General features: G+C 50.9%; 9 protein-coding genes across 9 annotated transcripts; 7 read left to right on the top strand and 2 right to left on the bottom strand.

Annotated features, from left to right (window-relative positions):
- Positions 1 to 1,221: 1,221 nt before the first annotated feature.
- Positions 1,222 to 5,117, top strand: COCCADRAFT_98604 (uncharacterized protein; the record flags this gene model as incomplete). The annotated part of the gene is made up of 6 exons (XM_007715038.1): positions 1,222 to 1,296; positions 1,365 to 1,395; positions 1,491 to 2,027; positions 2,096 to 4,732; positions 4,781 to 4,914; positions 4,971 to 5,117. 6 exons carry the CDS (start codon positions 1,222 to 1,224, stop codon positions 5,115 to 5,117), a joined length of 3,561 nt encoding a protein of 1,186 aa, XP_007713228.1.
- A 680-nt stretch (positions 5,118 to 5,797) lies between these two features.
- On the top strand, positions 5,798 to 6,560 carry COCCADRAFT_27021 (uncharacterized protein; the record flags this gene model as incomplete). Its single annotated transcript, XM_007715018.1, has 4 exons — positions 5,798 to 5,848; positions 5,904 to 5,905; positions 6,062 to 6,469; positions 6,530 to 6,560. The coding sequence occupies 4 exons, from the start codon at positions 5,798 to 5,800 to the stop codon at positions 6,558 to 6,560; spliced, it is 492 nt and encodes a 163-aa protein (XP_007713208.1).
- A 540-nt stretch (positions 6,561 to 7,100) lies between these two features.
- COCCADRAFT_37588 (uncharacterized protein) lies at positions 7,101 to 8,269 on the top strand (the record flags this gene model as incomplete). Its single annotated transcript, XM_007715037.1, has 3 exons — positions 7,101 to 7,308; positions 7,368 to 7,722; positions 7,798 to 8,269. 3 exons carry the CDS (start codon positions 7,101 to 7,103, stop codon positions 8,267 to 8,269), a joined length of 1,035 nt encoding a protein of 344 aa, XP_007713227.1.
- Positions 8,270 to 8,393: 124 nt separating this feature from the next.
- On the top strand, positions 8,394 to 8,594 carry COCCADRAFT_98609 (uncharacterized protein; the record flags this gene model as incomplete). Its single annotated transcript, XM_007715036.1, has 1 exon — positions 8,394 to 8,594. The coding sequence occupies one exon, from the start codon at positions 8,394 to 8,396 to the stop codon at positions 8,592 to 8,594; it is 201 nt and encodes a 66-aa protein (XP_007713226.1).
- A 326-nt stretch (positions 8,595 to 8,920) lies between these two features.
- COCCADRAFT_98555 (uncharacterized protein) lies at positions 8,921 to 11,325 on the bottom strand (the record flags this gene model as incomplete). Its single annotated transcript, XM_007715035.1, has 3 exons — positions 8,921 to 10,471; positions 10,532 to 11,073; positions 11,238 to 11,325. The coding sequence occupies 3 exons, from the start codon at positions 11,323 to 11,325 to the stop codon at positions 8,921 to 8,923; spliced, it is 2,181 nt and encodes a 726-aa protein (XP_007713225.1).
- Positions 11,326 to 11,782: 457 nt separating this feature from the next.
- COCCADRAFT_98577 (uncharacterized protein) lies at positions 11,783 to 12,933 on the top strand (the record flags this gene model as incomplete). The annotated part of the gene is made up of 3 exons (XM_007715034.1): positions 11,783 to 12,085; positions 12,135 to 12,303; positions 12,356 to 12,933. The coding sequence occupies 3 exons, from the start codon at positions 11,783 to 11,785 to the stop codon at positions 12,931 to 12,933; spliced, it is 1,050 nt and encodes a 349-aa protein (XP_007713224.1).
- A 1,501-nt stretch (positions 12,934 to 14,434) lies between these two features.
- On the top strand, positions 14,435 to 16,165 carry COCCADRAFT_98613 (uncharacterized protein; the record flags this gene model as incomplete). Its single annotated transcript, XM_007715033.1, has 1 exon — positions 14,435 to 16,165. The coding sequence occupies one exon, from the start codon at positions 14,435 to 14,437 to the stop codon at positions 16,163 to 16,165; it is 1,731 nt and encodes a 576-aa protein (XP_007713223.1).
- A 1,122-nt stretch (positions 16,166 to 17,287) lies between these two features.
- COCCADRAFT_27016 (uncharacterized protein) lies at positions 17,288 to 21,529 on the top strand (the record flags this gene model as incomplete). Its single annotated transcript, XM_007715017.1, has 6 exons — positions 17,288 to 17,383; positions 17,434 to 17,539; positions 17,597 to 17,739; positions 17,791 to 18,682; positions 18,746 to 21,444; positions 21,503 to 21,529. 6 exons carry the CDS (start codon positions 17,288 to 17,290, stop codon positions 21,527 to 21,529), a joined length of 3,963 nt encoding a protein of 1,320 aa, XP_007713207.1.
- A 3,275-nt stretch (positions 21,530 to 24,804) lies between these two features.
- COCCADRAFT_98567 (uncharacterized protein) lies at positions 24,805 to 25,113 on the bottom strand (the record flags this gene model as incomplete). Its single annotated transcript, XM_007715032.1, has 1 exon — positions 24,805 to 25,113. A coding segment is annotated over one exon (309 nt), but the record flags the coding sequence as incomplete, so codon positions are not given.
- Between the last annotated feature and the right edge of the window lie 848 nt (positions 25,114 to 25,961).

Genomic DNA, 25,961 nt, shown 5'->3' with positions numbered 1-25,961 from the left:
ACGTATGACGAGGTTGGAAGGGCAGGAAGAGGCTGGAAGGGAGTGGGAGCAATGGGCGGTGATTAGCAATGACGATGCTTGTTCGAGGCCCTGTCCGACTCGTGATGCTGATGGCCCACGGCTGCGCTGTGCTCGACGTTGGTGTTCTGTGCTGTGCAGTGCGGTGCTTTGGCAGGAGGATGGCGGCACCGTCCAAGTTAGCAGCCCCCAGACAGCGGCAGCTGCATATATCCATATATATGTGTGCACTTGGAGTCCAATGGGTGTGGGTGTGTATGTAGTCTAATATGTCGAGAATAGACGGTGTGAGAGCGGTTGCAATCTAGGCGGGTCGACATGGCATTGGCGCGGGTTACGAGAGGCGAAGGAGCAGACGATCTGCGATGGCGTGTGTCTTGGCAGGGCCTCTACGCCTTTACGCCCTCGTAATGCTCTGCTAGCGTAGCGTGGAGCAATGTGCGACGGTCGTGATGAGAAATGCTCGGCTGGCCTTTGCCGTCACTGTCTGCTGGGCGAGAGAGTGAGAGGAGAGAGAAGGCAAACGATACCCAACTGCAACTGCCACACAGCAGCCACAGCCACACCTCATGGCAGCCACATGCAACAGCCACAGCCACAGCCACAGCCAACATGCGAGCAACATCAACCACCAGCTGTCCTTTGCCATGTCTGCACAAGATGATGCGGGCTCCCGAGGGCCGATGTGCAGGACATATGCAGAGCGTAGCGTGCAGCTGGACACTGCGGCACTGCGGGCATGGATTCTGCCGCGTATCTCTCTCTCCTAGACCCTGCCCAGGTCAGGGCGCACCGGCGGTCGAGGCTGGTCCCGCTCATTGGCTCTGCACCATGGCCCAGGGCCTTCCTCCACACACATAGCACGCCAGAGGGGACGGATGTGCAGCTGTCGTCGAATACCCTCGTCGCGCACAGAGGCCGTTCACTCGCTGCCCACACCCACTCGCCCTGTCTGTGTCTGTGACCCTGCCGTTGTCGCCGCCGCCGCTGCGCATTCTGCGACGCTGCCCACGACCAACCTGACAACGCTCTTGGGGGGGCGGCCACCGATCGACCGACCGCCCACTCAACTGCACCACCACCACCACCTCCTACGCCCACCAACACGCCTACGCCTACGCCTTCGCCTGGTGCTGGCTGCCGGACTCCTCCCCTCTTTACCCATCCATACACGCCCGCCGTAGTCCACTTCGCCCCTACACCATGGATAGCCCAGGAGCCTATCCAGAGTCTCCAATCGACGACGAGGTCGTGTATCCCTGCAAAGGATGTGGAGAGGTATGCACCCGCGCCGCCCCCAGCACTCACTTGTTCCTCTCGCTGGCCTGCTCACATACGTCCTCCAGATCCTCGAAGAAGGAAAAGCATTCGAGCTCGGTATGCCCTCCTTGCCTTGCTCTGCCCTCCCTGCCCGGCTCCGCCCTACGCTGCCCAACTCATATCCTCCCCGCACGCTCGCTAACACTGTCCAGCTGGCAACCGATGGCACATCGACTGTTTCCGCTGCAACACCTGCGGCACCCTTCTCGACTCCGATGCGAATCTGCTGCTCCTGGGCGACGGTTCCCTGATATGCAACAACTGTACATACAGCTGCAACCACTGCGGCAACAAGATCGAGGACCTCGCCATTCTGACTGGTGACCAAGCCTTTTGTGCCAATTGCTTCAGGTGCCGGAATTGCAAGCGCAAGATTGAAAACCTCCGCTATGCTCGTACTTCACAGGGAATCTTCTGCATGTCATGTCATGAGTCGCTCATGGCCCGCCGGCGCAAGAAATCAAAAAAACCGCCCTCAATTGCACCAAAAGTAGACAAGTCTCTGCCAGCTCTGCCTCCTCAGGAACCAACCAGCAGCTCTTTCACCCCAGACCTGGACACGCCCTCGGAAGCCTTTTCGGAGCCTCCTACAACCGATGTATCTCCCAGGCCACCTCACCCAAGAAGAGGCGATTCGTCTTCAAACTTCAGGCGCGATGCATCACCTATTCCAGATCTGTCTCGAAAGGGTTCGTCTTGCCAAATAACACACACTCCGTCAGTCCCAATTCATAGCTAACAAATCCACACTACACAGACAACACAACACTTCCCGCCACAACCTACGGCAAAGACACCAGTCGCTCAGAACCTGTCGATACTGCCGACGACGGCATCCTTCTTCCCTTCGCTCTCGACCCAAACCCGGCACCAGGCCCATCACCCCTAGGTCGACCTACAAGCAGAATCAACGACCGACAAGGAGCAAAGTCAGCCGGAAACGTAGAGGGAAAGAGCGGCCGCGACTACTTCAACAGACCTACAGCCGATCATCGCGAAAAGCTCAAGGAGAATGGCTCACGAGATGCCTCACGAGATGCCTCCAAAGAGCGAAGGCAGACTTATCAACCGCAGGCTGGAAGCCCACATATTGCTTACCAAGAGAAGGGACGGCAACCTTCGGACACAATGGTGGACACGCTGAAGAAGAAGAAGGATGGCATCAACGAGTCTACCTTAGCTGAACCTCGGTCCAAGAGTCAGCATGCTTCTCCTGCACCGTCTTCAGCTGCAGAACCCTTCAAGTTACAAGATGTTCCAAAGAGCAAGAAGGCAGATGCAAAGCGCAAAGACTCTGATGACACAGCTTCCTCGTACAGCCAGCCGCAACAGCGTAGCACTTCCAATACCGCTACGCCTTCCCGCCACAGCCGTTCCTTCATGGAAGCATCGTTCACATCTTCTCCACCCATTGGTTCGCAGGACTCACCCGATACTTCAGAATCATCCTTTGGCTCCAACTTGGTTGTTGAACGGCCAGCACGTGGCGATTCTCTTAACCCCGCTGCTATCAGGTCTTCCCAACACGATCGAGCTGGTGGCTCGCCCACAACTCCAACTTTGAGCCATCCGGATCGATCATCGTCTGCAACTGCAGCTACGGCGCAACTGAACGCGGGTCTCGGTATCACTGCTGCGGCGGATACACCATCCTCCAGAAGTCTCTCTGATGTCCCCGTTCTTCCTGCACGTTCGGGCGGCCGGCCAGCACCACCCCCGACTGATACATTTACCTCTCCACGTGCTCCGCCACAACCACCTTCGGCACAGATTCACAAGACGAGCGAGTCTATGAGCAGTGAGGCCTCTCGAGATACCTATCCTCCGGGCGGACTTCCTCGTTACAGTCACCAGGGCGATTTCTCCATGGATGAAGACTTTGCGCGACTACTCGGCAATCAAGAGGGCAGAGATGATAAAGAAAGTGGTGTTCTCAGAAGAGTCTCAAACGCCGTCTCGAAGCATGGGCGTAGTTTTAGTGATCGTTCCGTCACTACACGAAGTCACAAGAAATGGCCTGCAAACGGCTCAGTCGATATCAGCAGCCCCACTGTGCCCTCTCCAGACTCCAAAGAAGAAGGTGCCAACCTGAGGAACGAATTGCGCCGTGCCCAGCAGCGAATTGCAGAGCTCGAGGCTGAAAAGAATGGGCTACAGGAATCAATGCACAGCGCAGCCGACATCAAACAAGCCAATACAGTTTTGCGAGAGAAGCGAAACACAATGGCTGTCTTGGACACACAGCGTGAAATGGTCATTCGCGAGTTGGAGATCATGACTGAGCACCTTAAGCGCGCTAAGAGCAGTCAAGGCTCCATGGACATTGGCCAGCTCAAGTCAGACATTCTCAAAGACTTTGGAAGCTCCCTGCAGAAGCTCAAAGACAATTTGGGTCATCAAATAGAAGACCTGATCACTAAAAGATCGGAGTTGACTGAGGAGATTTCCAATCTTATCCAGATGAAGGACAAGGGTTTCCAGGAATACGAGTCGCTAACGGCCGCCAATACAAGACTTTCTGCCATGAACCGCGACATAGTAGACAACATACAGACCAACCTGAAGAACAACAAAAAGCCTGGACAAAATGTTGATGTTCCTCCGAACGGTCTGGGCATATACACCGCCCAGCAAAAGGGTGGAAAATCGGAAATCTCGGTGGATACGACATCCATTGCCCATGACCATTCGTACGCCAACCTTCATGACACCGAGTCTGAAGCAACTGTCGCTCAGCCACAAGTCGTCAACATCAGAAAGACGGGCAAACCTACCAAGTTCTCCACCTGGAAGAAGGGTGGCCAAGCCATCACCAAGAACGTCACAAAGGGATTCAAGGGAGCATTCGGCTCAGAGCAGAAACAGGAGGACTATCAAATCAAAGTCATCGGAACTCCCTATGGCTCAGTGCACCAGCAGCCCGATCTCGTTTCCATGTCCAGCTCTATCAAGAGCAGCCAGCAAGACCAGAACGCTCAGCGTGGTTGGTTTGGTGGCAAGCCTACAGGTGGTAAACCAGGCCAACCTCAATATAGGCCAATGCAGCACAATGAGAGTAGCCTCAACTTGCCTGCTGACGCCAGTACCGTGCTCTTCGGTTCGGATCTAACGGCCCGATGCGAGTTCGAAAAACAGATGATCCCTCGCATCGTCAGTCGATGTATTGAAGAAGTGGAACTGCGTGGCATGGACGTCGAAGGTATCTATCGGAAGAGCGGTGGTACGTCTCAAGTAAACCAGGTCCGCAAAGGCTTCGAGACAGACTCAGAACATGATATTTCCGATCCCGACCTGGACATTCACTCAATCACCTCGGCGCTCAAGAATTACTTCCGAAGGCTTCCTGTACCGCTGATCACGTTTGACGTCTATGACCAATTTTTGGAAGCTGGCCGTAAGTCCCAATCCTCGTTTGCGCAATTCATCACTAACTCTTGTCCAGAACTTGAAGAGCCTAGTGCACAAGCCAAGGCTTTGTCTGCGGCTGTCAATGAAATACCCAAGGCTCACCGCGATACCCTCCAGTTCCTTGTGTTTCATCTTTCGCGCGTCATTCAGCATGCTAACGATAATTTGGTATGCATTCCCCTAAGCGTTGTTCTACACCCACTCTTTACTAAGTACATCCTTAGATGACACCATTGAACGTTGCCGTCGTTTTCGCGCCAACCATTATGCGACCTCTGGATATTCAGCGCGAGCTTACAGATGTTCAGCAGCAACGTGTTGCCGTGCAAGCGCTCCTTGAGAACTACAAGGCCGTGTTTGGCGACGAATAGATGAGTCAGACACAGGTTTAGGCTCTCACTGCGTAGCTTGTACAGTTCCGTTGGGCATATTTCTAATGTTGAAAAGCGCTTATCCCTTATCTACTCGCCTGCGTCGCAGCATTCATCTTCAATCTTCGTATGTCGATACTGGATGTTATAATATGGCTTCCACCTCTTCTTCTCTTCTATCTTCTTGTATCATACGACTCTGTACTCGGTTTTGGATGGCTTTCCTACCAACGACTGTCAGGGATGTATTGATGGTGATGATGGAATTTGTTATTATACCCTCCAGGGCTTTGTTTTTGTTTAGTTATCTTAGCGTAAGGTGTGGCATAGTCATAGATTCATGCAAAAGCAGCATACCATGCGCTTTCTGCAAGTCAATTGGAAACAAGTTCAGGGGTGTGGTATATGGTCTAGAATCCTTGACAATTCACATGCTCCACAGGCATGTGCTGTTCCTATGCTTGGCAGTTTTGTGACGACGCGCTAACGCGCTCACGATGACGTCATGTGGTTGCCCACTAAGCGAATAAACATGTAAGGCAGCCTGTTTCCAGTACCACGCTATTGCCTGTCACCTTCCACAGCTTCCCGGCACCCATCAACAGATTTGCTTCTCACACTTCAATCTCACACGACCCTTTCCCACCTACCAAAAACCACTTCATCTTCTCCTCTACATCATGTCTTACGCAGAGATGGCTGCCAAGGGCCCTAAGCAAAGCCCTGAAGAAGTAAGTTCATACATAAGAGACTTTGTAGTACGTGCCATAGCTAACAATGGGGTAGGCGTAAGTAAATTCATCTCTTCCTTGCGAAGGAATTGGCTTGGTAGCTGCTCTTTTTGTAGCTCTGCGATCAGACACTGCCGACCGTCCCATCTCTTGAATACAGAAATGGATGGATTTTACAAACAGCATGTACCACAATACTGACGTAAAAAATAGTCGTGCACCCGCACCCCCACAAGTCGAACACACCCCTGATGACAGTGTTCACTCGCTCGTCGACGTAGATAGCCCCCACATTTCTTCCGTGCCCTCTGACTACGAATCACAATCTATCAAAACCGACACACAAGCCGAACGCATACAACGCGAAGAGGAGGTCAAGAAGGAAGCTGAGAAGCTGAAAGAACGGGCTGCTGCAAAGAAGGAGTCTGCTAAGGAGAAGGCCAAGAAGAACGCTGATAACCCTGTTGTTATCGGCAATGCCGTAGGCCTCGCCATTGTTGGTGGTATTGTCGGATTCGGCGCATACAGGCAATATGCACGCGGTGAACTGACTGGCAAAGTCGTCGCTGCCTGGGCCGCTGCGATTGGGCTGTTCGGTGTTGGTGACTACTACGTCAGCCAGTATGTTTCATTGCCTGCTCTCTGTGTTGCGATTGATTCATTTACTAAATTTTGAAACAGGTATTTCTTCAAGAGAAACCCGCCGCAATAAATGTAGGCTACAGTCTTTGCCCCAAACCCTACTCCATTCGGTCGAAGTATCGCCGCAATGTCGAGTTTGGCACAGTAGCTTTATCGTCTAGAGTTTGATGTTTCGGCTTGGTTTAGTTTAAGTACTACGTGTGTACTGCCATTATGGGAGAACATATCAAGCTTGGAGCTTTAGATTTGATTTCGACTTCGAGAGCGATGCTTTCCCAAGCCTACTTTTGTACATACGAGGTTGACATTCAATATACCCATTCTATTATCTCTATATTGCAATTTTATGAAGAATGTAAATAGATCTGTATTGAATTTGCTTGCATTATTTTTTGAGCATCATATAATAAGTTGACGTAGAGAATGATGGGGTGATATCAGTTGTAGAGCACGTGACTGTCAATCGCCGACGATGCAGATCCCTGCGCTTTCCGCTTAGAAATGCAGGTCCCATAACTTTTGCATAGTGACGACAGCGTATCTTCCTGTTCTCAATACCCGTCACGACACTCATTGACTCTCCCTTCTTTGTTTCATATCTTTGTATACCATGTTTCGAGCGGCACCGCGACTAATTGCGCGTCCAGCGCTGCGGACTGCGTCATTGCGGTCCGTCGCACCCACCAAGCGTTATATCAGCACAGCTCCGCCATCACAAAAGTCCAGAAGTTTCAAGAGCTTGGTTGCGCGGGTGGGCATTGCTGGCGCCATAATATATTACTACAACACAACGGATGTTTTCGCAGAAGAGCCGAGGCGTATGTCCAGACTTCGGATAGCACAATGATTGGAATCTGAGAACTGACGAGGCTTCCAGAGCTTGTCCAGGCACTCCCAGAAACCGAAGTAGAATCCGAGCACCTACCCACCATCGAATCGATCGCTGAAGAACGCAAGCGAAGACAGGCGGTGCAAGCGCAATTGGAGATTCAGAAGCAAAAAGAGGCCGAAAGTGCACAGCAGAATGGTGAACAGGGAGGGATTGAAGGACTAGAAGAAGAGGCGGATCAGCAAGGCGCGTTCAATCCAGAGACTGGAGAAATCAATTGGGATTGCCCATGCTTGGGAGGTATGGCCCATGGCCCTTGCGGTGAGCAGTTCAAATCGGCTTTCAGTTGCTTTGTCTACTCGAAAGAGGAACCCAAGGGCATGGACTGCATCGACAAATTCAAGTACGCTCCACCGTTCCGCAGATGCTTCAAATGAGGCCAATTCTGGAATCGCATAGATTACTAACAAAGCACTAGGGACATGCAGAACTGCTTCCGTGAATACCCCGAGATTTACGGCTCCGAGCTTGACTCTGATGACGCTGATGACGACATGACCGCGGCTCCAGAACCAGTGGAGACATCGAGCCAGCCTTCCACCGATTTCGCTCCTCAGGCCGACTCTGCACCTAAGCTTTCGACAACTGAAGACTCGGAATTGGTTCAAGACAAATCGACCGGCGAGCAGAAGTCAAAGCCAGCCGCCTCGGATGCTGGCCTTGTACCTGAAGAATACAGACCCGAGAGCAAGCACAACCCAGTTTTCGATGCCAGGGGAGATATGAGCAGTGTGGAGAGCGAGAAGGAGAAGAACAGTCAAAAGCCAAAGGACGCGAGTGATAGCACGAAGGCGAAAAAGCAGGAGCCGGTTAGTGAGAGCAAGAGCCTAGTGCCCAAGGCCAGCCACGATGCCAGCGAGCCGGGAACGGAGAAGCTTTCTCAGAGGTAGATGGGAGAGGGGCTTGAGATATGAGAGAAGCATAACTTACCAAGTGTACTATATTACGTAGCTGTACTATATCACATAAGTGTAACACCACGATTACGTTGTTCTTAGCTGCTAGCGACTGGTGATGGAAAATATTTTCTCAAAAACAAACGTTAATAGTACTACTGCTACTACCACCACTACTACTACTACTACTCTAACAACACCGATATATAGCAAGCAGGCAAGCTTGAAGACAACCTGCTCGACAAGAAGCCGCCCGGAATTTCTGTGCCATAAAATATCTGGGAGAGAGATACACACATCCTACCCCCATTTCAATTGAGAGAGGAAAAAAAGAAAAAAAACGCCAGAAAACACCGAATATCCCATTTCGTTCGGAGAGCACATATGATTTGCGCTCACCACACATCCACATCCACATCCAGCGCACGCCAGTTTGAAGAAACTTTCGGGGATCTCCATCGCAAAACATGGGAGGGACAGCCGTAGCCAGACCCCAGACAATGTAAAGGTAGATGGGAGAAAAAGGGGGGTGGTGCGTGTGTCTCTGCAACTTTCATCGTCGTCACCCCCGACCCACATGTAATACCGTATAATAAAGGGAGGAGAGAAACCAAACAGCCCAATACCACCAAGCCAAATCATCGCTTAAATCTCTATCTTACCGTATCCCTCTGCCCCGTCAGCAACTGGCATGACAACCCCCGCATCAACGCTATCCCGCTTAACCCCCATGCTATCCTCCCCCTTTCCAACGCCAAACATGCGAATAGCCTCTGTAAGCGCCTGTACAGCGTCCTCATTGCTCATGCTGCCAGGGAGGCCCTGACCGCCCATCGAGGAGCTGATTTTTTTGGTAGCGTCCTCGAGGGCGCGGACGCGGCGTTGGAAGTTGAGGCGGTCCATGAAGAGTTGTTGGCGGCGGCGCTGGAGGTCGCGGCGCTCGGCAGAGAGCAGCTTCTCGAAGTCGTTGAAGTGGGCGAGTTTGAGCTGCAGCTTCTGGAGTTGCAGGTTGACGGCGCCCGAGACGAGGCGCGTGATGTGGCGCTCTTCGTGGGAGGCAAGCGCTGAGGAGCGCGCGGCGGAGAGGGCAAAGGGGAGGGTGGCGAGCGGGTTGCCGCCTGAAGAGGTGTCTGCTTCTTTTGTGGCTGCTGTGGTGGATTCGGCGGACGTGTCAATGTCCATGGCGTCTCCGCCCTCTGGCTTCATGTCTGAAGCTGAGGCTGCGGGTGTCGACTGCTCGCCTTCCTTTTCCTTGCCCTTTTCTGAGGGGGCTGTTGGGGCCTTGTTGATCTTCTCCTGCAAGATGCGCTTCATCTCGTTGACACTGCGCCCTGAAGCGACTGCGGCTTCAGTGACGTTTGCAGGTGCCAGACCAGCCAAGAAGCTTACTACGCTCAGTATCGGGTTATCTGCATGGTGAATTGGGACGCGGCCTTCGCTAAGATACTCAAGATCGCGTAGGAATTTGGTTGAAGGAGCCGCAGATTGTGACTCTGGTAGATCTGCCTCGACATACTTGTCCTCAATCTCGAGTTGTAGGAATTTCATCACACACTGTTCGCGAGTCTTTGTTTGAACGTGGTCTGCAACGCGATTCCAGTCGTCATCGAACTCCTCCAAACCCTCAAGTAGTAGGAGGGTCTCTTCTTCGGTCCACTTCTCCTCGGTCTCGGTAGCTGCCAAATCTTCTGGATTCGAGATCTTAGTGAAGTCTGCTGATGATGTGCCGGATGGGAAGTTGCCCTCTACAAAACACCTGGGGCACAGATCCCGCTTCAGACCCCCAGCAGCCTTAAGCTGTCCTGGCTGCTCAGAAGGCTTCGTCTCGTGGAAATGTACGCGTGTGCATTCGACACCGCAGCTAAAGCAGTTGATGACCTTGGTCGGCTCTTTGGCAGCAGCCTCGAGGTCCTTGACGTCGACTGATCCGCCGTTTGCAGCCGCTTCTCCGTTTGCCGCCTTGGGTTCTACAGAAGCCTCCTTGCCATTGGGCTCGTAGATGTTTCGGCCTGCCAGAGACTTGGTCTCGCTCTTTGCAAGGGGTTGTTGGCTCGCGGCGCGGTCAGTCGCTGCGAGTTGCTTGCCCTCTGTCACTTTTGAGCCTGGTCCTGGTTGGAAGGGCTGGAGTCCACGGGGGGTGTCGACTGTGACGCGGAAGTGGCCGGTGAAGGGTGGGCCAATGTTCGATGGGCGTTCCTGTGGGTCAACCTAAACACTATCAGTCTTAATCCGGGCGCATCATGGCGTGAGATGTACCTGGTAATTAATCAAACCCCACTGTTCGAGGAAGGCGTGTACCCGCATGATGGCGCACACGTCTCCAGCAAGATTCCTTCGGCATGCAGTGACTGTGAGATACTCGGATGGGTTGAGGCGGTATGTGTTGATCATGAAATCACGGTAGTCGCGGTAGACGGCCGGGGTCTTGCTGCGGTTACGGTTGTTGAAGAACTCTGGCAGGGCCTTGCGCTCGCGGTAGTCAATGTAGCGCATATCAAACCAAGTCGCGTAGCTTGGAATGATGGTCGCATAAGTCTGCGTGACAAAGTGGGAGCGCGCTGCCGATTGCAAATCGGCCTTTGCTTGTGCTTCGGGATCCGCAGCTTCGGCGCCTTCGCCCTCCTTCTTTGCATCGTCGGTGCCGCCCATTTCTTCATCCTCTTGACCATCTGCATCTTCGGCTTCCGGCCGTGGTGCGTCGGGTGCGTCTAGAGGGTTGTCGGATGCGGCAGCAGGTGTTGCAGTCGCGGGCTCATTTGACGACGCCTTGACGGCAGTGTCTTCGAGCATGTTTGTGTCTGAGCGGATACTTAGCACATTGAACTTGTTGGTTCCGTACAGCGTTTTGGGTGAGGCAGAGAGAAGACTGTTGCCATGATGATCTGGAGACATATGTTCGACCAAATCGTCGACGTGGCTGGGGATGCGTGCAACAGAACAAGTGCGGAGAGCTGCGACCTACCTTGATCAAGCGCATTGGTGTCTGCGGCGCCTTCTCCGGAAAGGGTGGGGTCCTGGGCGGATGCGCTTGTTGTTGTGTCGTCGGCCATAGCTACGAGGGTACGGGACGAGACGAGACGAGCGATGCGATGAAGCGCTTGACAGCGTGGTGCAGTGGTGCACGAGAAAATCGCGGTGCGCAGGGGCGTAGAGCGACTGCGCGATCGCGGGCAGGATGAAGAGGCGAATTGCAGCCGTGTGGTGGGCGTAGGAGGGTGGGGATGAGGGGGAAGCGATGGGGTGCAATGGAGTCGCGTCTGAAGTTCGCGATGCTCGACCAGGCCCAAGCAAAAGTCCACTAAGGAGCAGTTGATCACGTGATCAATATCGCGCTCCGCACCCCAGGGCTAGCGCCGGCCATGCAGCCTGGTCAAACCGAGGTTGCCGTCCCGCACATCTGGTGGAGGTGCCTTTGCCAGTCCCAGTCTTGAACCCGCATTCTCCCTCGAACTGTCTCGTTTTTGGCTGTTATCCTCTTCTCTGGGTATTGCGCCAATTTCGCCTGCCATGTTCTCCGCCGCCCGCCAATGCGCCCTACGAACTGCTCGAACTCGGCTTAGACAGTCGCAACCCGTCGCCGTCCCACAGTACTCGGCCTTTGCACGCTTGGCCTCAACTCTCGCGGTCCTCGAGCAAAAAGATGGAAAGATCGTATCTCAGTCATTGGCCGCCATCACAGCCGGAACAAAGATTGGAGGTTCCATAACAGCCTTCGTTGCGGGCAATGGAGTCAAGGCTGTCGCAGAAGAGGCTGCAAAGGCAAAGGGTGTGGAAAAGGTCATCTACGTTGAGAATGGCGCATACGATAAGGTCGGAAGCACAAGCAGTGATTGCGCCCTATGAGCTGACCATATCCCAGTCTCTCCCCGAGAACTATGCGCCCCTCCTGGTAGAGAACATAAAGAAGGGCGGATACACACATGTCATTGCCGGCCACTCGGCCTTTGGCAAGAACATCATGCCCCGCGTCTCGGCCCTCCTCGACTCGCAACAAATATCTGACATTACTGGCATTGAGAGCGAAGACAGTGAGTTGGAGGTTATAGCATCGCTGAACAGTAGTACTGACGTAACCTGCAGCGTTTGTCCGACCAATCTACGCCGGTAACGCCATCATGACCGTCCAATCGTCCGACAGCACAAAGGTCATCACCGTTAGAGGCACTGCATTCCCCGCACCTGAGGCTGAAGGTGGAAACGCAACCGTTGAAGAGGGCGTTGACCCCAAGGCCGAGTGCCCGACTGAATGGATATCCGAGGACCTCCAAAAATCCGACCGACCCGATCTCGGCTCAGCAGACAAGGTTGTGTCAGGAGGACGTGGTCTGAAATCAAAGGAGGAGTTTGACAGGCTTATGCCACCTCTAGCAGACGCACTTGGTGCTGCCATTGGCGCTTCAAGAGCAGCAGTCGACAGTGGCTTCGCTGACAACAGCTTGCAAGTTGGACAGACTGGAAAGAATGTTGCGCCGCAGCTCTACCTATGCGCTGGTATCTCCGGAGCTATCCAACATTTGGCTGGTATGAAGGACAGCAAGGTCATTGCTGCCATCAACAAGGATCCTGAGGCACCAATCTTCCAGGTTGCTGATGTTGGTCTTGTTGGCGATCTCTTCGAAAAGGTCCCCGAGCTAACAGAGAAGCTCAAGTCGCAGTAGAAAAAATATACATATCGAGTATTAGGCATGTAAAATAGTTATGATAACCTTTCCCTGGGACCGAAAAGAAGTGCAGCGTTCACTGTGTATTTGCTAAGTCTCTTAGGGCCCATAGGCAGCTTACGTGACACTGACATCTTGGTTGGCTAACTCAACACAGGAATTCATAATCTTGGCGTGTATGAAACGAACAATTGCAGGTTCAACTCATTATGTCTCTTTCCACGATTACAACAAAAACAAAATTAATTCCAATATGCAAATGTCTGACAATACTTGCAAAAGCTACCAGGGATATTCTCAGACCAAAGCCGTGTACTCCCCGTACACAAGATACAACATAGAAATCTTGTGGCTATGTATTTGCGCATGCACTCGACACATGTCAATCATGTGTGCTTCCTCAGCTCAGTCTAGATTCAAAGTCTTGGCGCACGTCAATAGCTGATCGTCCTACACCAATTGCCCTTGTCTTGTGCCTCGTCTCCACTTCCAATCGAAAGCCGACAAGTCCGGCGCGTTCGCTGAAGGTACGGTCAGCGGATGCACGCGCGTGTACGAATATGTGAATACTGCACAGCCTTTTCCTTCTCTTTTTTGTACTTGCTCCCCTTTCTTTTTCCCCGTGTTATCTTTGCTAATCTCAACTTACCCGCCACCCAATAGCGAGCGACACCTCTTCTGGTCACCTGCGAAAAGTGTTCCTTGTCATTCGCAACATTATTATATTTGCACTTGCACGCCATCTGAAACGACTCGTTGCCTTGTGACTTTCATCTGAAAGATAACAAGTTTCTGCCGTCTCCTAGAGTGCACGCCTAGCATTTCGCTGTCGCGACGGTCTAGGATCTTCTCCAGGATTCCTTATTATAGTGCATTCGATCAGCACTCATTACTGTGAATTCTCCTGCATCGCTTGTTGCACCCGGTGATGAATGTAAACACGGCTCACCGAAGATGCAACATGAAGACGAAAAGTCGAATCGGCCTACCCGCTCACAACAGCAGACCGAAACGAACATGACCAAAACTCCAATGAATGAAGAAAACAAGAGGAAGAGATGGTGGAACATATGGAAGAAATGGGAAGAAGAAGAAGCCGACTGGTGGTTTGCGAGCACTGGTATCCCCCTTCTAGCCGCTACTCTTGGGCCACTGGCAAACGTGAGCTCCATCGCTGCCCTGGTAACGCCTTGGAGACAGAGGAATATCATCAATGGTGAAGTATTGTCCGATTTTGAAGGGGTGCCATTTGGCGATCCGCGATGGTAAGTGAGTCTTTTAGCCAAAACTGGACGCATCCTCCAAAACCACTAACAAACCCGAGCTGATGGAATCAAGGTGTTACTTGATCAACGTCGCTTCCCTGATTTGTGGGTTCCTCGGAAACATATTTCTTCTGCTGAACTTTACGCAAAGAATTCGATATATTGTTGCTCTACCGGCCACTGTAATACTCTGGTATCTGTCATCTGGCTTTCTTATTGCGATTACCATATGTATGAACATATACGCACCGCCTCTGCGTCCGCAAGAAACATACACCCAAGGATTCTGGTACGCCATCGCAGCAGCCGCCTTCTATACTATATGTTCCATGATCCTCATGGTCAATATGCTAGGTTACTTTCTAGGCCACTACCCAGAAAACTTTGCGCTCAGTGACAGCCAACGGACACTCATCCTGCAGACGATGGCATTCTTTATCTGGCTGGCTGGTGGCTCCGCAGTATTTGCCAAACTTGAACAAAATGCTGGCAACGATAGTTGGCGCTTCGCGGATGCCCTGTACTTTTGCGATGTCACAATTCTCACAGTTGGCTTCGGCGATATGGTACCATCAACTGCTGCGACTAGAGGTATCGTCTTCCCTTACTCCGTCGGGGGCATCGTCACCTTGGCCCTTATTGTCTCTTCGCTCTATACCGCAGTACGCGAGTTGGGTGATGAGAAGATTGTCCAGAAGTATGTGGACCGCCTGCGCGAAAGCGTCGTCGAGCGTACAGTGACCAACTCCTTCGATCTTCGTCATCGCGAACACACCGCCCATCATCTCATCAGAAAGCGCAAACTTAGACCCCCTAAGATATCTGCACCAACTGAACTGCGACGTTTACGCAAACCCGTGGATGAGAACGCCAATCATACCTCGGCACTCCCACACATTACCCACGCTCTCGGCATGAATTCGAAAAGAAGGCTTCTAGTTTTAAAAGAGGAGAAAGATCGATTCGAAGTCATGCGCAGGATACAAGAGGATTCTAAGAAGTTCAAGCAGTGGATGGCCCTTTTCTGGTCCACCACCACATTCTTGATCCTTTGGTGCATAGGTGCTCTTGTGTTCACAATAACTGAAAAGGACAGTCAGGGACTAACGTATTTCCCCGCCCTCTATTTCTGCTACGTCTCCTTGCTCACCATTGGGTACGGAGATTTAGCCCCAAAGACCAATTCTGGACGGTGCTTCTTTGTCGTTTGGAGCTTGATCGCCGTCCCAACCATGACCATCTTAGTCTCTAATCTTGGAGACACGGTGGTGGCAAACTTCAAGAAATGGAGCGATAAGTTTGCCGACTTTACCGTGTTGCCTAAGGCAGGCATATGGCGCTCGTTTCTTGACAAGCACCCCTGGCTTCTTCAGTGGTTACAACGCTTGACAGAATACCATACACGTAGGAAGCGTTTGAAGAAGGGATTCGAAGTCGGGGTTGTCGACAGCAATGGCTCAGGTCCTCCTAACGTTGGTGACAACGACGCCGGTCCCTCTGAAGATGTAGAAAACCCGCGAGACAGCGACAGAGCTGCTGAAGAATCTGAGGCAACTCCAGAAATCTCGCTTCCTCAAGCACCGACTGGTGCATCCATATCCCGCCAGCTGGCGCTGTGTATCCAAAAGGTCTCGTTTGACCTGAGAAAACCAAACAAGCGGTATAGTTACGAAGAATGGGTTGAATTTACACGCTTAATCCGCGCAACCCACCCAGAGCGTCTAGATCGCTATCTAGGTATCGAGTGCAACTCAACAGACGATGAGAACGAGGAGGGATTGGTGAACTGGGATTGGCTTGGTGAGCATAGCCCTTTGGTCTCTGGAAACAGCGAAAGTGAGTGGTTGCTGGAGAGGCTTGTAGAGAGTTTGGTAAGATTGGAAAAGAGAAAGGAGGTCGCAAGGCGAAGAAGAGATATTGGGGTGTTGAGGAATATAGAGGGAAAGAATGGAGAAAATGGCTGAATGGATAGTCGGCAGTGGTGGTTCTGTACATCTGAAGGCTGAGCAAATATTGGCATACGCAATTACAATTCTTGAGCATCAAATGCAAACATGTGTGATAATTACGCTGCTACGGGGTTACTTACAGAATGGACATGAATGTGTCTGCCTTGCACTAAACCAATAACATCTCGGCTGGAATTTGGTACAAGCTCTTGGCCATACCTTTGCCTGCATGTGAAGCGGAGCGAGTCGGCTTCAGTGCCCGTGAGCATGGTTGGATTTGGCAATGATATGCGATTTATCGCAGAGCCAGCCACAGGAAGAAAAGGCCAAGATTTCCCACTGAGGCGCATACATATTGCGGAGTTGTGTGAACCCGGGTCCAAGGAGGCTGTAGGAAGCCTAAGCGCCCATGTTGTCGGACTGTCGGCGGTTGTTACGCACCTACATGCACGGAGCCTTATTTTTAGAATTTGAATATACAAGATCATCAACCAAAACTCTGCACAAAAGCACTAGTGGAACATGTTTACTGCTGATCAGTCTGGACGCAAAGTTCGGAAACCTGAAGCAAAAGCGTGAACGGACGAGCGCAATGGCCATTAATGACGCCTCGCAAGTAGTCGCTCAACTGGGAAAGACTTTGGCTAAGCGAGATGTCCAGTAGTTAGCGTAACCCCTCAATTGCAACAGCTAAACATTGTACGTGTGTACAGCCTGATAGGGAGACATCTGATTCGACACTTACCCACCGCTATGGAGACAATCATACTAAGCTGGCATTGCAGACCGACCCCTGCTCGCAGTTCTCGTCTGCTTTGTTGTGCATGAGTCCTATCAGACCATAATGCCAAGTTGGATAGCGCCACCTGTTTGGGGGCGTACATAGACGAGATACGCGCTATACGACATGGAAGAAACAACCGACTTTCAGGCACCAACTTTTGCCCCCTATCTGATTTGTCTCCCTTATTTAATACAATGAGTCCTCGGCGCAAGATTATAGCCTAACTGTGTCTTGTCCATTCACACCTCGTTGTTATCGACTTTGCAGCTGCGGGTCGACCGCCACACCCCCTTGCAGTTGACCTTTAGGGAGGGCACACTACAACTACGACCCAAACCCCTACATCCCAGAATATGGGGAAAGAAAGCGTCATAGAACCCATGGATAATGGAGGGGCGGTCTCTACGAAGCCAAAAGAGGCTTCTCAAGATGGACTAAAGAACTACTTTGTAAGTAATGCTGATTGATCTGATGCTCCATCTAACAAAGGAAAACCCAGCGTGTCTTTAGTTACGGAACGCGTCTAGATTATTTACTCATCCTGATTTGTTTCGTTACCTCAATCGGCTCGGGCATCGCTTTCCCCCTGATGACTGTAGTCTTTGGTGAGTATCCATCAACAAAAAAGAAGTGCAACTTTTCGTCCCGCTGACTACATTCAGGCCAACTTGTGGGAAAGTTTACCGATTACTTTACACCAGGAACAAGCGTCACAGCCTCTGAGTTCCAAGATGAAGTTGATGACTTGACACTGTATTTGTTGTATCTCTTCATCGGCAAGTTCGTTTTGTCCTATGTGTCGATGGTAAGAGAAACCATCTTCTAATTGCAAGTTCAAATAATGACCACATCACAGCTCACGATCCGGATCAGTGGCCTCCGAATTTCGGCTGCGTTACGTCTGGCATACATACGAGCTTTGTTCCTACAGCCTGTTAGTGTAATCGACACTGTCAGCCCCGGAAAAGTGTCCACGCGAATTACAACCTCTGCAAACACGGTCCAAGTCGCTATATCACAACAACTTGCTATGATGTTTCAGGCATTTGCCTTTGTGATCGGAGCATACGTTGTAGCATTCATCCAAAGCCCATTGCTCACCTTGGTCGCATCAGCCTCATTGCCCTTCATCCTGATACTCATGGGTATCATTATCCCTCCATTTACGCGCATACATAAAATCACCGAAAAGTACAGCGAGGATGCGTCTGCTACAGCTTTTGAAATATTCTCTTCCCTACGCGTCGTTGTTGCTTTTGGAGCCGAGGCGAAGCTGGCACGACAGCACGAAGAATTGCTGGTCAAAAGTGCGAAGAACTTCAAGAGGGCTGCTCCTCTCTCCGGACTCTTTTTTGCACCTATGATGGTAGGACAATATGGTACGATGGGTATCGCTTTCTGGTTTGGTATCAAGCAGTATTCTGAGGGGAAGAACAATAACGTTGGTACCATTGTTATCGTTCTGTTCGCAGTCATGATGGCAGTCGTCAATTTTGGCAGAGTCGTTACCCCAATCATTGCTGTCGTCAAGGCATCAACAGCCGCCGCAGAACTGTTCAGGACAATCGATGCGCCGGTTCCAGATGTCTCGGGATTGAAAGAGCCCGATGTCACTGCCAAAGCCAACATTACATTCGAGGATGTCGCCTTCTCCTACCCAAGTAGGCCAAATGTTCCGATTCTCCAAGGACTAGGTCTCGAATTCAAAGCCGGCAAGGTTACAGCTATCGTTGGTCCATCGGGAAGTGGTAAGTGGTTTACATCAGCAAACTGCTCTTAGTACGTGACTGACATCCTATTTCAACTGTTAGGAAAGTCTACCATTGTCGGTCTAGTACAGAGGTGGTATGATCTCGTCGGAACAACAGCTTCACCCACGCCAAACGATCTCCCTGTCGACTCCTCCGCCACCTCAACAACCCACACTGAACCCAACCAAGATGAGACTCCGAAGAAGTCTGGATGGTTCAAGAAGCGTGCCGTTAACGAAGGCAAAGATCAAGAGAAACAAGAAAAAGTGGTGAAGGACGAGAAGAGTAAGGAGGGCGAGCCCGATCTTGGCCCCAACACTTGTACTGGCACCATAAAAGTCGGGGGAACTGATATCAGAAACATTGATGCAAAATGGTGGCGCTCTCAGATTGGTATCGTCCAACAAGAGCCATTCCTCTTTAACGACACGATCTACAATAATGTCGCATTTGGTCTTACCGGAACAAGATATCAAGATTCATCGAAAGAAGAGAAGATGATTATGGTAGAAGAAGCATGTCGCGAAGCCTACGCAGACGAGTTCATCTCTAAGCTTCCAGAAGGCTATGAGACTCTGGTAGGTGAGAGCGGCATCAAGTTGTCAGGTGGCCAGCGTCAGCGGATCGGAATCGCAAGGAGTATCATCAAGCAACCGCCCATTTTGATCATGGACGAAGCAACCAGCGCGATTGACGTACGAACAGAACGCATCGTACAACAAGCACTCGATCGCGTGTCGAAGAACAGAACCACCATTGTAATTGCTCATCGTCTCTCAACAATCAAGCGGGCGGACAAGATTGTTGTTCTACGCAAAGGCCAATTGGTAGAGCAAGGTACTCATGACGAACTATTGAATATTGAAGCAGGAGTCTACTTTGGCCTAGTTCACGCACAGAACATTGCCATGGAAGCCGAGAATGAAGACGCCGACCTGGAGAGAATCAATACTGCTACTAGTGAAGTCGTCGAAGAGAAAGCAAAGAACAACAACATTTCCGAAGAAAAGAACCTGGAATACAAAGAGAAAGGTTTGATAGCCAGTTTCGGGCGCCTGCTCTTCGAACAACGTCACCACTGGATTCTGTTCAGCTTGGCTATCTTCGGGATTCTAGCCAGCGGTGCTGTTTGGCCACTCCAGGCCTGGGTCTTTTCCCAAGTCATCAACGTCTTTACGCTTCCGAGAGACCAACTTGTCAGTGAGGGTAACTTCTGGGCCGGTATGTTCGGAGTGCTTGCCGGAGGCACATTTCTGTCATACTTTGTTATGGGATTCGCGTTTCATCTCATAGCCACACAAGTCTCGCTGCAGTACAGGCAAGAATATCTGTACAACTTGATTCGTAAGAGGATCTCTTTCTTCGATGAGGAGGGGCATAGCCCGGGATCTCTGACGTCCAGAGTGAGTTCGGACACTACGCAGCTTCAGCAACTCATGGCAACCGAAATGGGCATGGCGCTCATTGCTATCGTCAACGTTGTCGGATGTGTCATCATCTCCTTTGTCTACGGGTGGAAGCTATCTCTCGTCGGTCTCTTTGCTGCTTTGCCACTCATTCTAGCCGCGGGATACCTCCGCATGCGTCTAGAGCTCGAGTTCGAAAAGAGCAACGCAAAGATCTTCGAGGACAGCAGTCAGTTCGCTGCCGAAGCCGTTGGAGCCTTCCGCACTGTGCTCAGTCTTATCATGGAAGACATGATTGGCGACCGGTACGAGACTTTGCTGAGCACTCACATCAGCAACGCCTTTTCCCGCGCAAAATGGGGCACGCTCGTCTTTGCAGGGAGCGATAGTATCGAACTAGCTTGTATGGCGCTCACGTTCTGGTACGGCGGCACATTACTTGCATCTCGCGAGTACAACAACGTCGACTTCTTCGTCATCTACCAAGCCATCATTTCCGGTGCTGTCGCAGCAGGCATGTTCTTTTCCTTTGCCCCAAACATGGCTCAGGTAACCGGCGCTGCCAATCGCATCCTGAGCATGCGTCCACCCCCAACCAGCGGCTCAACTTCCTACCCGCCTCTCAATACGTCAGAACAAGGCATCGGCATAGAGTTCCAAAACGTCTACTTCACCTACCCATCCCGAGAACTCCCCGTCCTCTCAAACCTCAACATCCAAATCCAACCCGGCCAATTCGCCGCCCTCGTCGGCGCAAGCGGCTGCGGCAAATCCACCACAATATCCCTCCTCGAACGCTTCTACGACGCCTCTTCCGGCCGCATCCTCTGCAATGGACAAGACATTACGACGCTCGACCCGTCCGAATACCGCAAGCAAATCAGTCTCGTAGCCCAAGAACCCACACTGTACGAAGGCACAATACGAGAAAACATTGCGCTATCCGTGGACGCGGTGTCAGATGCGGAAATCGAACAAGCATGTCGCGACGCCCAGATCCACGACTTTATCACATCCCTGCCAGATGGCTACACACAGCGCCTAGGTCCAAAGGGTATGTCGCTGTCCGGCGGCCAGAAACAGCGTTTATCACTTGCTCGCGCTCTGCTTCGTCAACCCAAGTTGCTCCTTCTCGACGAGGCGACATCGTCTCTCGACTCGGAGTCTGAAAAGTTGGTCCAAGAAGCGATTGAACGGGCGGCAAAAGATGGACGCCGCACTATTCTCTCTGTTGCGCATCGGCTTGCGACGATTCAGAAGGCGGATATTATTTTTGTGCTGGGGAGTGGGAAGGTGTTGGAGAAGGGGGATCATCAGGCTTTGTTGAAGAAGAGGGGGGTTTATTGGCAGATGGTGAGTTACAGCCTTCTTACTATGTATGTTATTGATGATGTGTTAACGACTGGTGTAGTGTCAAGCTCAGGCTTTGGATGCATAGATATTCTTCATCCCATATATTGCGACAACTCTTTTTTAAATAATCATAGCCAGTTATTTTATAGTTCTCACCTCATATACTTTAAACCAACTTAAAACAACTTACCTTGTCGCTACTTACTCATGTCATACTTTTCTCATAGTAGTTTTCGCCGAAAACAGACTAGCCCGGATCGCTCCCGAAAAAAAAAAGTCAGGCTCTGGTCATACCCAAAAAAAAAACTTCCGGCACAACCCATTTCTACGCAGACAGTACTGAGCGACTCTGAAAGACACAAAAAAGAAAGCCCGACGTGGGGGTCGAACCCACAACCTTGAGATTTGAAACAATCGTGCCTTTGAGGGCGTGATAACTAAGAGTCTCACGCTCTACCGATTGAGCTAGCCGGGCTGTTGTTGCTTTCGATGAAGAAACATTCATGTCGAACGTATATATTTCAAGTAATCTTGCAATGGCCATATACTCGAAGCCGGAGTTGTAGGCAAACATTTTTTGGAAGTAAAGAGGAAAATTTGCTGGGGTGCCATGCAGAAATTTTTGCCAATGACCGAACTACCCGCCTCTTTCTTGCTGGACCCTGGGATCCGCCAATAATGATGCTCAGTTGTACTGCTAGATCCTGGTTCTGGTCGGGAATGTTGCCTCACTGGCATCCTCGTTCAGAATCTCTGTAACTACATTTTGATGCTGAATAGAGAGGCGAGCGCTGTAGAGTCTTTTTTCTTGCCTGTGAAACCCGGTGAGTTGTTGACCTCCACCTCGAAGACGAATGCGTCTGCCCTGGGGTATACAATCCACGTCATGTACCCTGCACTGATATGCTTGGTAAGTCATGGTTCCGTTGTAGGTAGTGGCTCGGGATACAGTCCCTATGCTTGTTGGCTAGATATGCTTCCTGCAGCAGCAATATCAGTATGCCTCCCGCGCTGAGAGCGGGATACTACGTATTGTAACCGAGGTAAGCGCGTACGATGGTGGCGGCAGAGCTCGGCGACTGTATTCCAACATGCGCAACTGAATGCATCAATATGGATGCCTATTCAAAAGATGATTACAAGGATGTTAGTAGCGTGTGAGTAGTATTGCGTTTGCTTGACATCACAGATGCGAGTGGTGGTGTTTCAGCGCCGCGCTTATGGCCGCGTCGAGTTGATGCTTGGCGATGCCTAGAGTTGGCCATGTTAGCGAATGCGAAGAAGATGTGTACTCATCAGGCATCGATGATGGCTCGTAGATTGTAGGGTGATAGGCTCTCAAGGTGCATGTGTAGAGCGCGTAGGTATGGGTTGCATCCCTGGTGGATCACGAGTCGAGGGTACACCTGGCCGTTCTAGCTAGTACTACATGCAAGTGTTATGACGTCAAGGTCAACTTCGCTTGCATATTTCCATCGCTTCTTCAATCAAATTTGTAGTTGTCTTCACCAGGTTCCACTTCAAGCTTTGGATTAGATCAACTGCCAGTCGTGAATGGTGGTATTATATACCAACAATGCAATGGCAAGCGAGAATACCGTGAACACAAAATACGGGAGATTTATGGATAGCAAAGAGACAGTATAAGAAATATTCAATGAAAGAGCTAACGGAAATACAGTTTCCTTGCGTGTGGCCAATCAAGAGCAGACGTCTATCTATACCTTCACTAGTCTGTGCTACTAAAGTCACGTTAGACTAGCATAATCAAAATCACGATCGCAGACTGTAGGAGTAGACCCATTCCCAGAGTCCTGTACAATTTTGATGGCGAGCATACAAACACATGCACTGCACAACAAATATGATGTCAGAATAAGGTGAGACGTCTGAGCCTGCACAGTCCCGACTTCGATCCTGAACCACAGCAGCCCAAATGAAAAGGCCAGCGATCACAAAATTGGCTTGACCGATGTAGGCGGTGGGCAGATCTATCTCTCAACCCGACCTAACCGATAGGCAGCAACTTTTAACATATCGGCTAAACCCTCACTCTCTGTCGATCCATGGACACGTGTTATCGGAAAAAGTATCCCAGGTCTCGATACCTATCAAAGCCACCTGACTTCTTCTTGTCTTCGTCACCAGCAGGCTGTGTTCCCCAATGACTCGTCTCGATACCCTCTACTCGGAAGCACGATAGCCGCATAGCCAGTACATAACAAAGGGATCTAAGCCACATCCCAGCGCAGCCATACCTTCCTAAACAATCACACCAAGACCGTTAGGCCCCAGGGCCCTCCAGAAACGGTTTATCCCGTACCCGACCCAATGGGTCTCACGTATTCATGCTCAGGAACACCGTAACCTCAGTTAGGCCTCCAGAATCGGACTATCCCGTCTTACTACCGAGAAAGCTTAGCCCATATCACGTAGTATGCGTACGCGTCCATTTCGCTAACCCTTGCTGATGCATACCACGAGGTTAAAACAGGGCCCTTGTATATGTTGTTCGGATCCTTGGGGTTGGTACCGTGGTGGGTAGCACAGCCTAGATGTTGCTTCTCCGCGCAGTGTTCCGATGCCTAGATTGATTACAAGAGGGTTTGTAATATCGGTTTTACTACGGACTAAGGGGATTAGAAGGGATTATGTCATTCTGCATATGGAAGCTGGTTAACTATACCGTTGTTTTCATTTCCAGGGTACGACTATCGGTCTTAATCGTGAGGAATACATCTTATAATAGAGAAACACCTTCTAAATGCATCATTAGGTAGTTTCTAATCGCCCATCACGCAATTTATATGTAAATCTTGAAATCAATAATCTCGGTCAATTGTACGTGCGAGTGAAAGGGATTTGCAGCCAACACACGTATACTCATGCAAAGTATTGTGACCAAAAATCTACGTCACCAACACGCGATGCAAGCAAGTTCCAATACCCAAGCGAAGCATAGCACACATACATCCAAAAGTGAACACATACGTAGGCACTCTCTACATTCCCATCCTGCAACACGTACAATCTCCACCACCAACGCCCAATCTCAACTTCCGACCTAAAATCCTTCCACCCAAAACATACATTCACACATGCAGGAACGCGTACCTCACCCCCCCCCCCACCCCCCAAACTCCAAAAAAGGCCAACCCCTAGTCTCCAGGCAACCATCCAGAACCCCAAAGGCCCTTCTCCAACCCCTCATCCCACTCCCAAACCCTCACCCCAGAAACCACCTTTCTCCGGTCCCGTTTCACCATAACAAAAAAAGGTACGTACCCCCCTTATCCGACAGATGCAACCAATGAGACAAGAACTGCGATGTCGTTGCCGTGCCCGATGCTACGCTGGGTACTACACTAGCCGGGGGAGGCAGAGATGAGAAAGATACCATATAGTCCCGATGATGGGAATATGAGAGAGCAAGGGGGAGCAAGATATCTTGGCAAGCGAAAGTTTTCCGTGCCCAGGGGGGGGAGGTTCAAACAGTCCTATCACGGGGTTGCCGATGGACAAGGGGGTGGGTGCGTTGCGGGGGGTGGTTTTTTGCTGGGATGGTGCTTGTTCGGGCCATGTGGAGTAAAAGAGGGTAGTAGCGTGGATTGGGGATTTGGGGGGACTTAAGGGTGGTAATATAGAGGTTTTGGGATTGGGAGGAAGAAGACGGAGCGGGTTGGGATTGGTGACTTGTAAGTTTTGTTTACGTGGCGCATGCTGTGTTTACGAAATGAAGAGGGAGAGGGGGTGCTTGTCAAAGGGCGTGTGTGCGTTGTGGTGTCATGTGGATTCACCTGCTAGTAGGAGTAGTAAGTAACCAATCGCCAACTAGTACCTATGCTCGCCAGTAGTAGATCGCAGAGGGCAGATAGTAAGGAAATGTTCGAAGCGACAAGCCATCAGGCGCCAGTAATTGTGTGTGGCATGGGCGGCGCGGGTCAGGCTTCATTGCATGTTCCATGCATATACAATGCACCATGCATGCAACTTCCGCGCGACAAAAACGGCTCAGGCTGTTTCCAAGGCAGAAATGGCCCAAAGCGGTAAAGCATAAGTTAAGTTAGAAAACGATCACACGAAAAAAAAACACCGTGTCAAAAGGTTATTTACCCGTTTGTCAAACGCGTTGAAAGTGGATCGTAGCTTTGGGATTTTTTCCCGGGTCCGTGGGCGTTTTGCGTGGGTTGCCTGATTCTCCTTGGTGAACAACCTGTCACATGTCATCCATCAAAGTCCGTTAGCAACTACTTATTAAACCGGGGGGGGGGGGATGGAGGGAGGGGCAAGACACGCGATATTATTACCACTGGTTAAATCGTGGGNGGGGGGGGGGGGATGGAGGGAGGGGCAAGACACGCGATATTATTACCACTGGTTAAATCGTGGGTGCATGAAAAGAAAAAGAATAAGAGGGGAAGAATACTTAGGGCAATTACCCAAGTTTAGCGTTAATTTTCCCGTTTTCTTGTCCGAGGCGTTCCATTGTTTTTTGCAACTCGGGGTTTGAGGCTGTG

Source organism: Bipolaris zeicola, assembly GCF_000523435.1.
Source record: "Bipolaris zeicola 26-R-13 unplaced genomic scaffold scaffold_95, whole genome shotgun sequence".
NCBI classification, from domain to species: Eukaryota; Fungi; Ascomycota; class Dothideomycetes; order Pleosporales; family Pleosporaceae; genus Bipolaris; species Bipolaris zeicola.
The sequence above is the reverse complement of the archived record's forward strand: the minus strand, read 5'-3'. Positions and strand labels throughout refer to the sequence as shown.